This window comes from Ischnura elegans, chromosome 1 (assembly GCF_921293095.1).
Source record: "Ischnura elegans chromosome 1, ioIscEleg1.1, whole genome shotgun sequence".
In the NCBI taxonomy this organism is placed as follows: Eukaryota; Metazoa; Arthropoda; class Insecta; order Odonata; family Coenagrionidae; genus Ischnura; species Ischnura elegans.
The window spans coordinates 164,848,043-164,865,844 of NC_060246.1; the positions used below are offsets into that span (position 1 = coordinate 164,848,043).

Here is a 17,802-nt window from a genome sequence, read left to right on the forward strand (position 1 = left end):
TCGACTTCAAACCTTACATGTTCATCAACTTTGGTACTCTCTTAGGACAAGGAAGAAAATATGGAAGAAAAAGTTAAGTTTTAGGGGTCTGAATCTATCAGAAACAAGCCACAGTATTCTGATTTTGCTACGAAACACTATAGAGTTAGGACGGACAGTGTTTCAATTACTTCTACGTTGTACGGGATGAAAAATTTTTTCTCCATATCAAGAAGCAAACAAATATTTATGAGAACGAAACAATTGAACAGAAAAAGGACACTTCCTCTTCGTCAAGACTTCATCATGATATTTCCAAGCATTTTTGCTTAAAACTTATTGATAAATCTCTGCCATGAAATAGTATAGCAACGTCATTTTATTAAAATAAAATGACGTTGCTATACTACTTACACCAAGGCTATTTTTATACGACAAAAATTTTTATTTTTATGAAGAATTAGAGTTTATATGCTGGCATTGACAGATTTATCTGATGAAATTTAGAGATTTTATTCATCGTAAATCTTTGTCTCTCGTAATTAGTTATTGTCATAAGAAATTGTCATCCATACAATCGTAACCTTTAATAATATAATTAAATGTTCTCTCTTTGATGCCCCCTTACACTGCACATAACTTTAGATAAAATACGACTGAAATGAAACATCACGGCAATGAGACATAATGAGTAGGCCTGCAAAGTAGTGAAAAACATTATAACAGATGTCAACCAGCCAAAATTCACTGCGGACCTATGCTTAACTAAAAAGTAAACTTGATTACTTATCAGCATTATTTTTAAATTAAATTATTATAATTTTTATGGCAGCCTGAAAAGCTAATGATACATTAAGGAATTAAGATGATTTGAAAATGCCCACAAACAATTAAAAGTTTGTATCAACAAAAAATAAGCTACCCGATAATTGGTCCCATGTGCTAACATCAAAAGGGCAGAAAAAACTACACAGAGACTTCCAAGCAGCAATTCTTCAGCTTTGGAACGTTCATAAGCCGCAAATATCTAAATTTTTACGTAACTTATAACTTCAAATAAATACTTAGCAAATCGGTTGAAAATACCTTGAGATCCTTCCTATAATAGGAAATAATAAATCCAGGCACCAACCTTTTCATCGAGTGCTTTGTGATGCTCAAACAGAGACTTGAGTGCTTTGAGGACTTCTACCTCAGAAGAAACACCAGACTGCGATGCCGCTTGGCGCTTGACCACAGTCATGCGCAAGGAGCGCTCATGCCTCGACACCAGACACTCCAGATGTTCCAGAAGTAACTGCAGCAATCAAGGGAGATACGTAATTAGAGCCCTAACACCAAAAAAATTATAACGTGGACAGCATGCTTAATTCGTAAAAAGAGCCATACATGTATGTTGGCAATAAAGGATTGCCTAGTCGCCCAATAAATGTGCTGTCACCCACTATGCATTTCAATGGATTCACAAAAGTTGCTCACTTTGTTGCCAGCAGAGCAATCTCAATGTCATGCGGAAGTAAGTTATAGTTACAGCTTTCAACCAAAAATCATAAGCACAATGGAGCATTCTATCAACTTCATTGCTTACAAATGCTATTCCTCGTGAGTTCAAATACTCAATAGCAAATATTGAAGTTCAATGGACCCCTCAGCACTAATGCCCACATTTGATTTTTGAATACTGATATAAAAGTGCCAAAAGTGGCAACATGAATCAAGCTTCAACAGGAGAGACTAGGACTTCCTCCATGTAGTCCCTAAGAACGCAGTACCACACACAAAGCATTATTCACATTAATAATCCCCTTCAGACACACAACAATGATATCAGTTCAGAATGTGTGGTCTATTCCCTTGAATTTCTAAAGATACTTTTTTTGACAAATAACCACATGGCACAGCTAACCTTACTACTTTTTATGGCCAACTTATGATACCTTGAGAAAATATTTACCTTCAGATGGACATCTACAGAGCTTGAAGTATGTACAATTGCCATTTTTTCAGCAAGTTATCATTCATTAAGCATGTTAAAAGAATATTTTTAGTCCTATTTATAGATATTATTCACAATGGAGAAGAAAAAACATGCCCATTTTGTAATTGCATTAATTGCTATTACATACTTGATAGATCTCCAGTTCCTAATTTACTTATGAAGGATAAATTATACAGAAAAGAGAGAAAACACATACTTTTTATACTTACTGAGAGGCTTTCACTTTTTGCACCCTTCTAAAACCAATACAAATAGCTAAATCAAAGTATGTACCATCGTAATTTCACCTCAATAGGTTATCACCATTGCTTCATCAAAGGGTCTGACATTTATATTTATTTTCAATTCAAAGTTAAATTTACGCAATTTTGGGCTGCAACTTCTTCTCGGCAATATGGATTACATAATTGCATCATCGTTGTTAGTATGATGTGACTGTGACAAAACAAAAACAGTTCTACAACAATTTCAACAGAACTATTTAGCATACAAAAACTTACCCTGGTATTGTTTCTTTCTGCCTTCAACTCTGCTATCTCTTCTTCTTTTTCCAATAAATGTTCTCGAGATTGGTTGAGTTCCTTGGATAAAGCTGCAAGTTCCTGCAAAGTACAAAAAACTTCTATGAGAATTTTTTTTTCAAATTTGAATCCTATTTCTAAAAAAACATCCATGTACTTTGATGCCACAACAGATATCCTATTCCAATAAGGCTGGAAGAGGAGATATGCATTGCATATCACGCTCAAAAACATCACTATAAACGAGAAATATGGACTTTGCACGTTAAATACAAGAGTGAATGCAGGGAACAATTTATTACCCCAATGTACAGATACTATTCTTACTGGCGTTCTTATGTGGCAATTCATTGCGCTTGACAACACCATCTACCCTCAATTAGTTTCATCCCTATTTTTGCTCACAACCTTCCTGAATCTAGCGAATCGAAAAGACAAGCAGATGCATTATTTCTAGATTTTAAGAAAGCATTATACTCAGTACCTCACCATAAGTTTTATAAAAGTGGGAATTTTTTCAGAGGAAAAAGTAGAAGAGAGGTGCTATTTTGGATTTGTCCAGCCAGATCTGCAATACGCAGTGAGCACATGGGATCCGGTGCAGAAAGACTTAATTGATGATGATGATGATGAGATGATCTGAATAAAATACAATGGAAAATTGCGTGATTCGTCAAAAACTGTAACGGGTATACAGAAAGCATTACACAAATGTTAAACAGATTAGGCTGGGAGCCACTAGAAACTTTTTGGTTGTCCACTAGGCATTGATTGCTTGAGCAACTGAGAATAGGTATCTTCCTCCGACACGGAGCACATCATATTAGAACCCCACTATATTTCGAGGTTTGACACGAGCAATAAATAAAGAAAGATATTTTGCCAAACGGATAGGTATAGAAACTCATTATTCCCCGAACAATAGAGTACTTCAATAAACACTAAGCGAACTTTACATGTTTATTTCCTTTTTATTTGTTAATGGCTTGTGTCCTAACAACCTCTGTTCACGTGCCTATTGACTTATGTAGATTTCTCAATTCCCCGCAAACAGCACAGAATGGCCTTTACAGCGTGGTTTGCAACATTAACAATAGATTATCACAAACATCCATGCCCTGGATGGGGACCACCTACCCAGGCAGGATTCGAACCCGCGACCTACGGATTGGCAGGCGAGGACTTTACCCCACCGCCACCGAGGCCGGCAATGTAGATGTAGATAATTAAAAATGATGACACAAAGATAATTTTTTCATGATCATCACAAGGAAAATGAAGTTTTTTTAATAAAATGCTGATTGCATATTCCATACAATTCATAGCCATTACGAAGATATTGACAAAAACTTACATTTAAAAAAATGGAACAACGCCCATATTAAGTTATTCAAGGAATGGACTACGACCTACAAACAGAGTGAATCGAAATGCCATTTACGGATTAACGGTGGAGCAAAGCACACCCATTACAGCATGAGGTGGGGCTAAGACGTCCATTGACTTCCGGTCTTATCGGTGAATGACCTCGAGTGAGTTTCCCTCGATTTCCGACCACACTGGCAGTTTGCGAGAATTATTTGTATCCTGTAGCGTAGGCATACTGCACGACACGAGTGACGCGCGGTTGAGACAAAGCCCCAGGGGAGGGGAGTCGCCGCGGAAGAATAGTGCGCGAGGATCAAAGCAATCAATGAGGAGTCATCTGCTGATGACTACGAGACAGCCTCGGATTTTTTTTGTTCGCGATGACTCTGAATGATATGGTAACACACTAATTAATTAATTTCAAATTTCACTGAAATAGCATACTGATTGTAGCGATGGGGCAGAGTCCTCGCCTGCCAAACCGAACGTCGCGGGTTCGAGTCCCGCCTAGATAGGTTGCCCCTATCAAGGACATGGGTGTTAATGTGTCTTTGCCAGTTGTTGTTTATTCGATTCGTCCACTGCGTTGGCCTTAACTGCGCCGTTTTCGGGCGGTAAAGATGCATTTTTTAAATATAAAATAAATAAAAATACATGAAACATCAACACATCGACAATTACGAATGGGACAACAAATTACAATCGGGAAAAAATGGCGTAAAAAACTCAATAGAGAAACCGAAGCTGTGAAATATTATTTTGTGACATTTTAATTATTTCCAAGGGTTACACAATGCCTCGATTAAAGATTTTGATGGTCGGAATATAGTTTAAGAAAATACTTGCAAATCGATTGGCTCGGTATAAGGAATTCTAAAATTGATTGCGTCCTAACCCACCATGTCCAGCACTTCGTCGTTTCTCCTCCTCTCCGTCCACACGACCTTCTCCAATCTTCTCCACACCCGCATCTCGAATGCCTCCAGTCCTATCTCGTCCTCCTTCCCAAGTGCCCTTATTTCCGCACCGTAAAGTGCTACACTCCAGATCAGACCCTACACTTCCCTTTTCTATAAACCCTTACATAACGAACCTCTCATAAGGTCCTCCCTGTTCATGATCGCCTCCTTTGTAAACGCAATTCTCTTCCCGATATCCTTACTGCTGCATCGTTTTCCACTAATGTGCTCCCGCGCTTAAAATCCCTGCCCCAAGATTATCTCCCTCCACTTCACTTTCCTCCTCTACATTCAATCTCTTCGGCCTGTTCCTTCCGTCATGCAGATCCTCCTCGCATCCTCAGATCCTCTTTCCATCTACCCTGTACCTCTTCTCGCTCGATTATCACACTTCCATAATTAGCCGTAATTTTTGGTATTGTTTATCCTCTTTTGCCGCGCGATAGTGACTTTATTTCGGCGTAAAACGCGCCCATTTCTCCATTCTTCTGAAACTTTTCTATTACCTCCCATTCTCTTTTCCTCCAAGCCTCCTATGCCCCCTTAGTTACACTCCGTAATCGATTATTTATTTCCCCGTACATCCTTTTGCCCGGCTCTATGTTCCCGTTCTTCCACTTCTTTCTTCGATTTATTTTATAACTTCCTCCATTATCCACGTCTTTTTTATCCATCAACTGCCAACGTAGCCAATGGACTTCTCAGCCGCTTTGACTATTAAATTTATAATATCGCCCCATTCATCCTCAACGAGCGAGTATTTTAAATCTCCCGGATGATATTTTTTACTACTCTCTGTTATACTCTCCTCATTCTCCCCTTCAGCGCTTCTACATTCCGTTTCCTCGCCTTCCTCACTTTCATGAGTCTTTTAATTTTACGTTGCATTTCATGAGCGCTAGGTTGTAGTCTGATTCGGCATCCGCTGCAGGGAAGCTGCGAGAGTTTTTCACTATTCCTAAACCTCTGTCTTACCATAATGTAGTCTATCTGATATCTCCCCACATCCCCTGGACTTTTACATGTGTACCTCCGCCCTTTGTGATGATTAAACCACGTGTTTGTGATGAATAATTTGTTTCCCCAGCAAAATTCTGCTGCTTTCTCACCCCTGTCGTTCCGAATTCCTAATCATAATTATCCTACTTCGTTTCCATCCCTCCCATCCCCGACTTAAGCATTCCAGTCCCCCATCACTACCAGATTTTTCTTGTCTGCGGTTTCTCTAATTATTTCCTTGAGCTGTTCATACACCTCATCTACTTCTCCCTCCCTATGATTACAAGTGGGCATATAAACTTGGACCACCGCAGGGTTGGTGGGTCGCGCAATGTCTACCACCAGAATCCTATCGCTTACCTGGTCTATACCTACTACTCGCTTATCCATCTTCCTGTTTAATACTAAAGCTAACCCACATTAACTTTCCTCCCCATCACTAATTATAGCCCTATATCCATCATTCCAGTAGTTTCCCACCATCTCACTTCGCATTATTCTAATATATCTCTTCTCCATATTTATTGTGGCCTTCTCCCTTATCTTCTTGGTCTTCTCTTCTTTCTTAGGTACTGCAGGTGATGACAATTCTCTATAAGGATTTCGCATGTTGACGATCCCGAGGACCTTGCGACCTCGCAGTCGTGAACGACACCCGCCCTTTGCGGACGGATCTGTTCGAGGAGATTTCGAGGCTCATTTGATTGTAAACCATGTTCTCAGGGAAGAGATAGTTGGTAGGGTTTCCCATTACCATTCAAATAGTGTTTGTTTACGTGACACCATCACGTGCACCACCTTTCGTCTGGCTCCTACCCTTCGACCTATCCGGCATGGGTGGCCTTATCGGGAGTGATTGAGAATTAATTCCGCCAGTGCTGTTCAAGGGGTCATAGGAACTTTCCCCTGCGGCACGGTCGTTCACCAAGGGAAAGGAAATCAAATATATAAGTAAAAATAACAGCGTTATTACTTTTGGCCAGCTTTTTTTTATTTGGGACCACTGGGCGCCGATGCTTCACTCCGAGAATATTCATTGTATCGGAGGAAAGTTTTCACAGGCATTGCATTGGTTTCTTCGACGTCGGTGAAGTGACTTCGGCTTCTGTAAAGACCTGAAAAAACCGACTGCAACGCCTGCAAAACTATCTTCCGAGACAGTTGAGTAGTTCCCGAAAGCGATGGCGCTTCATTTACGTATGATTCCATGGAAGCCTACGCAAGGGGAGGATTCGACCAATTCCACGTCGTAAAAGAAAGTCCAGTTGTGTACGTATGCACGAGCAATCCTTACTTTCAGCAAGACATTGCAGCTTAAGCAGATCTTCGCGAGAGTTTTGTGAAAACAGCTTTAAAACAATCTTCAGGTAAATTAACGGACAATTTAACAGGACAAACAAATACCACTCCAACAAAATATTTTCAGGTAACTGTCGTTAACTTAAAGAGGAACTGGAAATCAGACTGTTGATAGTGACAGCTATATTTATGAGATGAAAAATCACTGCGGTTTACACCAAACAGAAGATATATTCTTCAAACTACGCCCCAACTACAACTACACATCAACAGGAGAACTGAACGGCGAAGCAGCACCCCTTGATGGCCTGGTTTCGCAAATTAGTGCAAGGATAAAAAAATTATTTTGAGCATATATGTCGTAAAAATGTTGACACTATGCAGTATCCAATCATTAGTCAATGAAAAAATTTTTTATAGAACAACCCTTAGCATGCCAATAATTTGCAACTTAAATGGTCGGGTGTAAATAGGCTAAGTCGGCTCATGTTAATTCATTACGTGGCACAGAACAGCTGTAGCCACTCGATCAAAGTCGAGGAACAACACGCACACAGGCGACTAGGTGGGGGTTAATAAAAGTGCTTTTGCCTGATCGATTTGAGAGAAATCCAATTTCCGCCTTTATTTCGAATTTGTTTTCATGACTCCGCAGAGTTTAGAAGTGTGTCTGACTCCCTCACTCACTCAGTGATTCAACCCGAAGGTTAGTTTGGTTAGGTGAGGGTAGAGCTCAGCTCGGACTATGCCTCAGGCGTGTGATCTTCACCCATTCGGGGTGGGCAGGTGCGCTAGTTTCTTTCTCTGGGTCACCTCTACACTAGAGGACTCATTTTTGCTGTGTTCAAAGGCTTTACCCGGGATTTGATCTCACGACCATAGGATCAGCCGCCAAAGGCTCCACCCACTATGATACCATGCTCCCCTTGGACTAAGGTAGCGAAAATAACCAAATTAAGCGTCCAAGCATACGTAGTAAACATTATTTTCAAACAGACACTTCCAAAATGCGCGAGTTGCTCATGAGCCCGTAGCCAGTCGTGGACGGTGTTAGGTCAGTATATATATTTTGACGAAGATCAAATGGATAGATGATGTTAGCGATGTAGTATTTATAGTAGTATTAGGCGAATCGCTCAGCTTCCCTTTGTATTATTTAGTTCACGGATCCTATCTTTTTGCGCACGATTTCATATTCTTGACATGTATTCGAGGTGCGGTCTAGCGAGTGCTAACAAAGGGCATAGCCGGATAAAGAGGGTGAAAAGTCCCCCCTCCCGGATTTTCCCCGTACTTGGGGTATGCAATTTGGGATCAAATAGGACAAACCTCCTCACATTTCCAGCCCGCTAGAGGCCCACCAGGGCCGGCTAGATCGAAAATACGATTTCCACTCTTTTTTTAACATCTCGGTCAAGAAGGCATATTTTTAATGCGGTTTGCGGCATTTGAAACCTTATTTAATGGAGCAGATTTCCAATTGTTTTCAAGATCTTTGAGCGAGACAAGAAGATATGGCGTTGATTTGAAAATTTCTAACGCATGTTTTTATAAAATATGTTTGAGAGGGCCAAAAAGAAAAAACGTTTTCTGGAGGTGTATTTTAATACCTTTCGGCTGGCGTATTGAAAAAATAATTTTTAGGTGGTGGAACATCGCGACAAAATGCGATTAAAAATATGCGATTTTTGCCATGTGGCTCTATGCTTTGGTCCTCTATAAAACCCCTTTTTACTTATTATATTATTCTAGCGATTAAGGTGCCCACACAGGGACAGAATTGTATGGATACTGGTGCCGAAAATGGCTACTCTGCCCTTGAAAACGCCCGAGTATGCTAAAACGAATTTCCCGGCCTCCAACCCCCTCCGTCACTCCTTTCAAACGTTAGAATTGGTTTGATTTTACCGTAATAAACGCACCATGAGAATTTATTGAACTTTTTCAATGTCCTCCTTATCAGATATAAATTCATTGAAATTAGCTCACCTATGCTAAACCATTGGGATTAAATCATAAGTTAATGGTAGCTGTTTTCTGAAATGAAAAAATAAAGGGTTTCAACTTTTTTCCAGTTGGCATACAAATAAAAAAAATCTGGAGAACAGTATCTAGCCAAACAGATGAATTTTCGGTGAATTTTCACTACACAATTTTATATTGACTCCAGGATGTCAATAAAAATCGGTCTTGAAAGGTTATTCGTCGTCCTCTGAATATTCATTGATACATGTTATTATATTGTCCGTCAAAACAATTCTAGTTAAAATCACGGCCGGTCTTGCGATTTTTTATTGGTACTGCCCATTGGATAAATAATAAATTGTTGCTGCTATATGAGCACAACATCGTATTCTTCTATTTCCATTACCACAATTACAGCAATATGTCAATATGCTGCCTCCTACGATGCCATTCGATGTAAGTTCCTGAAAACCGACCCGTATATTCTAAATAAAAATTATAGTTCGTTGTATTTCAATAATATTTTTCCTTAATATTACCATTAACCAACCCGTCTTAATTTAGCCACAAATCACAATTGATTCAATTCTTTAGTCGTTAACTGAGCTCGCTTGCCTTTCAACGTTGGCATCAGCACACTGAGCTCTAAATCATCTTCTAAATATGACACAACATCCCGAAATCCTCTATCTAGAATCAAAATGTCACCCTTTTTCATGAAACTTTTCATTGGATATGCCGATTGCAAGATTGATTTTAGAGAATCGGCATCATTTTGATTGGCCAAAAAAGGTCCGGGCATATAAACCACAACCCACCAAGGGTAAAAATAGGGAATGTTTACTAACGGGAACTAGTACTGTTCATGTTTCCGGTTTGCAGCTTGAAAAGAAAAACTATCAGCCCTTGAGTGACTGACCTAACATACGAATTTCTCGTCGACGTTACTCAGTTACTTGGTCCCATGACAAACCAGTAAAATTTTGCGAACAATCAGTTCTATGGAAAATGAAAGTCACAAAGTTTCGCCGTCAAACTGCCGTTAGATCAATCTGCGACTTTGTCCACAAATAGACGAATTTTAGAAACAGGCAAGGAAATACTTATTCAATAGATACGGAATTGGTAATGTAATAGGTAAAAACCGCTTATCATGTAGATAATCTTTACAGACACATTTTTGAAAGGAATGATAAACCACCTCTCACCTGCAATGTAGCTTCTACGGTAATAGGATGAAGATAATTTATAGCGGTATATCCACAAATGAAACAACACTTGTGCGTAGATAAAACGCGGGGTAAACTCAAATCGAGCTCATTTTCTTAATCTATATTCTTAAATTCCGGCAGTTTTTGGAGGCCCTGAAGCCATTTTCGGCACCAGTATCCATACAATTCTGTCCCTGTGTGGGCACCTTAATCGCAGGAATAATATAATAAATAAAAAGGGGTTTTATAGAGGACCAAAGCATAGAGCCACATGGCAAAAATAGCATATTTTTAATCGCATTTTCGCGGTGTTCCACCACCTAAAAATTATTTTTTCAATACGCCAGCCGAAAGGTATTAAAATACACCTCCAGAAAACGTGTTTTCTTTTTGGCCCTCTCAAACATATTTTATAAAAACATGCGTTAGAAATGTTCAAATCAACGCCATATCTTCTTGTCTCGCTCAAAGATCTTGAAAACAATTGGAAATATGCTCCATTAAATAAGGTTTCAAATGCCGCAAACCGCATTAAAAAATATGCCTTCTTGACCGAGATGTTAAAAAAAGAGTGGAAATCGTATTTTCGATCTAGCCGGCCCTGGTGAGCCTCTAGCGGGCTGGAAATGTGGGGAGGTTTGTCCTATTTGATCCCCAATTGCATACCCCAAGTACGGGAAAAATCCGGGAGGGGGGACTTTTCACCCTCTTTATCCGGCTATGCCCTTTATGTAAGTACGTATTTGGAAGTTAGGTGGTCTACCAGGCAAAAGGTCAGTTTTAAGGGTACCAACAAGTTTTTAGTTCACTTCAGTGAATAATGCGTGAGGGCACGACGCCATTGGGTGAATATGTGAGAGAGCCCCCTTCTCCGCAAATGAGCAACTGCATATCGGCCCTGAATTGGCCGCGAGGACAGAACGGAAGGAAACCAAATCAATCACGCAGTCCACACACGACTGAGAGAGTGCGAACACATCCAGCTCATGAAGGACGAAAACAATTGATAATCGCGTGAAAAACGGCGATTACAGCTTCCCTTTTCGAAATTCTTTGCATCGCCCCCGAACATTCACATATATGTACACACTGCCCTCTGAACATGGCGTGGTGAAAAACTCGGGTAAATTATTAAGCTTTGAAAAAAGCGATGAGAATAAATGATATTAGATTTTCCCGGTTTAGACTGGCCGAACCACCGAGACCACACCTGAGGAACACACGTGGAATTTAAGATTGGCGCAAACACACGACTCGGCAGAGGCGGAACACAGCATCAATGAAGACCATGCCATTCAATGGACTGATGCAATATATGGAATGTGTAGGCACCGCATAGTCAAAGAGGTCATCGAGATGCGTTTGCATTCTAATAATTTCAACGGGGACATAGAATTTCAACTAAGCAACACCTGAAGACCGGAAAGCGGAAATAAAATGAATTAGAAACACAAGGTAAGACCGGAAAATATTCCAACGGACAGTGGAGCACGCAAGCCAATCGGATATTTGCCGGCTTTCCATTTTTGATAATAATAAACTTTTACTTTGAATCGGGGTGAATCCTAACAGTGAGAAGAGAACACGTCCTCTTCTGGGGTGCAGAGGTCGGTAAACATTGCTATAATTTAAGAGAGTTAGTTTCCACAAAATTCACTCGCACCTGAAAACGAGAATCTTCGGTCCGCGACCACCTCAACGAATTCAATCTGATAGTTCACACCAATCCCGGAAAATTTCGATCAGTAAAATATAAAAAAAACGGAGACAAAGTAATGGAAAAACGCGAGAATGCCTACCTCCTACTTTGAAGCCGACGCGACAGCCCGAATGGGTCGCACGCCAAAACGTTAAACCGATTTATTTCTCAAATTAAAACATAAAGAAAAAGATAAATGAATGGGGACAATTAAGAGAGCGCTCCTCCATTCGAAATCGATGGCAGATATTTTGAACTCGCCGTGGGCACGTGACCCAGTCTCCATGGGAACGACAGACTGCCTCACACACAAATGGGAGCCGTCATTATCAAGCGGATAACGCAGTCCTGAGTGAAAGCGTGCGACGCGGCATCGATCTACCCAGGAAAAAAGACAACTCAGACCGAAATGAGACACCTCCAAGGAAATATTTAGAAAGAAGTCACATGAAGTTTATGCTGCCGAGAGAGAATTTGCACCGAAAATTGCGAGAGAAATATGACGGGAGATAGAGATCGAAGCGACAAGTACTGAAAACCACAGCCGCACATCGTAACTTGAGAGATATCGGAACATCTTTCGGTACAAAACAACTTCCATTATGATAAAAAAAAATAGGAAAAGATTTTCTGATGCAAATTAAAATCAGCAACCACGACGATACATCAGAAAACTTCCGCTTTCTTTTTACGGTAATTTGAGGCGAAAATACCAGACCTGTTGATAGAAGCACCAGAGAATGTTATCGCAGTATGTCCTGACCAAGATAGTACCGCTACAACCAGTGTACAAGAAATTTGGCTGTCTTTTCGATGGCATGTTATTCTACGGTTCAATTTGGACGAGGATAATACCTGCATCGTGGTATATTTCGAAGCCCTCAGCGTGAATGGAGGTGAAATTCCCATTGGTTTCCATGGAAAAATATTCCCCTGGAGTTTCCGGAATGGAATCCCGGACCTATGACTTTCCGGGACACTGCGCGGTCCACCAAGATATATCCAGGTTCCTAACGAAATTAAGGAAAGTTCATTTGCGGGTTCCCAGGGAAATTAATGTGAATATTGCATCGTCTTCCTCTTTTCACCCAACAAGTCGGGGACGGAATAGCAGCAGATTGCACACTGCCCCGATAGAAACTCTCCGCGGTCAACTGAAACACGGAGAATTGAGTGATCTGATAAAATTGAAGCGCTCAATTCATCTCCAGCACCAAAACTTCCTCTCCTCTTCCTTTTTCTTCACACCACCATTCTTCTCTTGCGCTCTACCTATTCTTTCAAGAAAATCCACCCGGGAGTCTCCCACCCATGCGGAAAAAAAGAGGACGATGACGGGGCGCGTATAATTTTCTAGTTCAAATGAAGAATCACATGCCATCAAATAGAAGAGACCGAATTTCTCGCCGGACCATAGTAGCGGCTTTAACTTGATATGGAAACTTTTCCCCCAACTTCACAATTCAGTATTGTAGTCGCTACCGTTAGTCAGCAGCAAAAAGAAAAAAAAACAGAATTTCCACAAGGATACATATTGCTATTACCCCGTCCTCCGACGGTTATGCGACGTGTAAGGGAAAAATTTGGCCCTCAGCGCAATCCGAATTATTTTATCGATTGAACGCCGAAAACCGCACTTGTGGCCTTAAACTCACTCGGTTTGCAATGAGATTAATTAAATTACAGTAGGAGAATGGAAAAGGTGAAGCATGTAGAGAGGAAGAGGATAGACGAAGCGCGACGAGGACAGGAGATGAAGAGGAGACGGAGGGAGGGTTTGGAGCGAGCGGGGAGGAGATGTTTAATTACAAGGGAAGGACAGACAGAGAGAGAGAATGGAAGGGAGATTTTGAATTGAAGAGGGAATTTCAATGTAGGAAGGGAGGCAGACAGCGGGGGCATTGGCAAAATTCCAAATGTAAAACAATACAGGGCATGGAAAATTCGTGTAGATGCGACGTACAATTGTTAAGTTGTCGAAAGACCCCGATGAAAATAGTCGGAATAGTGCTGTTTTCGGTGGTATACTAAATTTAAAAAATTACCGACATAATTCTTTAGTAACAAACTCCTTATAATAAAAATACAAAGTTACAGACAAAAACCTATCAACAGGGCAGAAAGACACAGATTGGCTATGGAAGAGAACTATGGAGATTTCAGGGCTCGCAACCCAACTTCATTATTATAACAGAAAAGTTATCTACGAAACACTTTCAAGAAGATTTTTATTCTCGATTCTTTACCAAAGATTTCATTTTATATTTTTTGTGAGCGTTTTATTGGTAGAATGTGTACGAATACATAGAATTTTATTTACACGAAATATTCAATGGAAATAACACATGTGCACAAACGCAACGGTCAGCAGGCGCCAATCAGACCCACTGGGGATCATGAGATGTGGGAGTTGGCCTTTCATTCTAGACCGAATGCGAAGAATCCGAAAATCGCTCTGAGGAATAATTAAAGTAAAAACCCCTATAATTTACCCATGCCATAATCCAACGCGCTCAGTAATCCGCTGAGCTTCCGTCGCCCACAATAATTTCGTCACTTTTACACCAAGGAATAAACAAAACAAGATAATATTTTGGGCAAGTGAGTGTGAGAGTCTTTGACCTATTATTTTGTAACCTGGATGAATTTTTGGCGACGTGATCCACTGCATCGGCCGAAAAAGTAGTTACGCAAGGAAAGAAGAACGAGAAACCGAGCGGCAAACGTATAGTCATAAACAGCATTTAAGTGTTTTTTAATGAATGCTTAAAAAATTATTTTGGCGATTTTTGTACAGTTCCTGTACCTTTTCGGTGAACTAATGTGGGCTGTAGCATCGTAGGCTTACTCACGCAACCTTTAGTCACTTTATCAATTTAGAGCCAATTTTCCCCTGAAATGAAGAGCTCGAACTTTCTGCTCTGTTTTCCAAAAACGCTCATTGCCTTCAATACTCTTCGAAAAAAGCTGCGCAGTATGCACAAGGTGAAAACATAAATAGTGATGGAAGCCATGCACATAGCATCTCAGTTCACCTAGCTTCTCGTCGCAATACCTAAAAAAAAACTTTAATCCAGTAATCACTTACGGTGTTTTGTCTAGGGATATCGGAAAATTTTCCTCCGTGCGGTGTAAATGTAAATGAGATAAGTTTTCTGACACCTAAATTCCGATTTCGGGATTTCTGTCGCGTAGTTGTTGTTATGCAGATTTGCATGTAGCGTAGCGTAGCGTTGTTGTTAACGATTCCCCTCTCGCCCGGGAGGCGTCTTCAGGTCGAAGGTGAAATAACTCGCTGCATTTTCACCGATATTTATACTTGAGCCGGCTGTTATTGGTTGGCCTCATTACGGATTCCGGAAATTGGGCTCTTTCCGCGAGATTGCAGCCGTCTATCCTTCGACCTGACGAAGCCACAAGGACGGGATCAGAAACGCTTCCCGTGAAACAGAAACCACGCGTCAGCAAACCCGAAAGAAAAATGGATTCATCACGGGAAGCTCAAAGCAAGCCGAGAGACATTTTCCGCTTCCGCGCATGTGACCACGATAGAAATGGCGAAATATGGCACATCACGTGATTCCTGACGAGTCTCATTGGTTGCCTTTATGGGTTGTTTATCTCATTCGGAAGGTTTATTTCCATAAAATTTAATACTGACAAAGAATGAAGAAAATGTATGAGGGTTTTAATGAAATCCTGTTAACTTTTTCCAATTCCTATTTTCGAGGTTTCAATATTGTCTTCCCCTCGAGCTTCTTCACAGCCACATCGCAGAGCCTTCGTTTACACTTACTCTGATATAGAAACAACCCAAGCCTACAAAGGGCGTCTTTGGCGACTGAGATGCCAATGAATTGCAGAAATAGGCTACATAACAAAACTACATCACACACTCGCGTGAGAGGCGCACCTAATATTATCCCTGCAGTCGCAACTGAAAATGTGCGACGTCCACACGCGCGTGCCTCCGCACGGGGAGAGGATGGTCCTCAATGAGATGGGCGTGAGCGCACCTCAACGGTGGCCTCATATGAAGGCAACCGCCAACAAGTGGATGGGAATGATGTTGAGTCGAATAGGACAAGTTATTTAGGATCCCAAAGAGAAGAAATACATAAATATGGAATTGTTGGCTGGCAGGAGAGCTGCGTCAAACCAATCTTAGTTGGCGATTTTGAGTACTGAGTCTTTTTTGAATAATTACAGACGTTTAATGATCCATTTGCTAAAGTAACAAAAATTGCGTCTCTGTCACACCTTGATTTGGGTTCATTGACGCCATTTATGGAGAATATTTTTTAAGGATGATGAAGGTAAGGCAGTTGTCCAAGGGTGTGAGGTAAGCTCCGCTCGTGGTAATTTTTGAAGACAAGAGTAAGGGTATAATTTGGGTAAGTACTTCATTTTGTACATTAGTTTGGTACAAATGGAACATGTTTATCCCGAGGAAATTGGAACAGGCAAGTTCGTACTAAAGGCGCAACCCCCAAATAAATTCTTTACAGGATCGATCGATGATAATCGATTAGGGCAGGAGGCTAAACAAGTGCACTACATTATGTTTTTCGCTCCTTGGGCTTTTCACTCTAATTTCTCCCGCTCATGTTGTGATGAGGATATTTTTTCGGCCAAGCAAACGCTAATCACGTTTTAATTCACACAGAGCACACATGAGCCTGGTGTTAGGTTGGCTCATAATTGCTCTTGAAGTGTTGATTAGTGTGAAAAACGGAGAAAATGTCTCCTGAAATGTGGGAAGCTTTCCACACTCGTAAGGATTTAGAGCACCCTTCAAACCCTTCCCTTGGTCGAAAAAAAACTTAAATCTCCTCCAATCGCACCTCAGAACTCAAATCAAAGTGCGACAGAAGTAGGCCTCGGGCGAACACTGTCGCTGGCTCAGCCACCCTTCAGAGAGGACCAATGCCGCTCCCAACTGTTGATCCACAAAAGATAATAACAAGAACAAATGATAATTTCAGGATAAACCGAGAATATCCTCGCCAGTGCGTGACTGTAGAGAGTTGACGCCTTCGAGACATATTCGTAGCGGTTGCTGCTGAAGATCAAATGGACGGATAAGGAGAGAAGCGAGGGGGCGGAGGGAAAAGAAGTCCTCCATGGAAGGGGAGCATCACTCGCTTGGGAAACAAAGGGAGGAATTAGGGGCAGCCAGCGTCGTAAGTATGGGGGGATGAGGGGATAGATTCCCCCCACCCAAAGCCTCAGAGAAATAAAAGAATTATTAAAAACTATTGTCTGGTTTAGACGCATAATAACTGCATATTCTTTAAGTTTAATTTTTAATGGCAAAATTATGTAAAACGTATTTCCAATGCCTGGGGGGTCGCCACCACAGCCCACCCCATCCCCCCAAAGCATATTCCTCGTTACGCCACTGGGGGCAGCAATGCAACAATTTAATGATTGTGAATCACTATCAATGAATGAACATATGACTGCCTATTTCGGAAAATTCCTTCCATGATAGCAAAAATGTTATTTCAACGGTCAAGATCATGAGCAGCGAAAACGATAACCAAAAGAACAAAATGTTCATAATGTGCAGAGGGTTTCAGGAATTAAAAGTCATGTATAGTGAATTTCTTGCCAGTTCTTCAAGCATTTTTCCTATAATACAGCTAAAGCAGAAAATAGGACTTTAACAGGAACAACGAAACTTTAACAGCTACGTCATGAGATAAGAAATTCTGAAGAAAGTTATCGTTGACGCACATATGGAAGGGAAGGCACGTGACAAAGAGCGTTAAGCAAGATGATTACGTAAGACATAAAAGAT

The 17,802-nt window shown here is 40.8% G+C and overlaps 1 protein-coding gene across 1 annotated transcript in view; it reads right to left on the reverse strand.

Annotated features, from left to right (window-relative positions):
• Positions 1-17,802, reverse strand: part of LOC124172014 (liprin-alpha-2) — a 105,124-nt gene that overhangs the window by 72,837 nt on the left and 14,485 nt on the right. Inside the window, exons 3-4 of the mRNA XM_046551447.1 lie at positions 2,479-2,580; positions 1,112-1,276 (exon numbers count right to left, since the gene is read on the reverse strand). Coding sequence (XP_046407403.1) covers positions 1,112-1,276; positions 2,479-2,580 — 267 coding nt within the window. The remainder of the gene's footprint in view (positions 1-1,111; positions 1,277-2,478; positions 2,581-17,802) is intronic.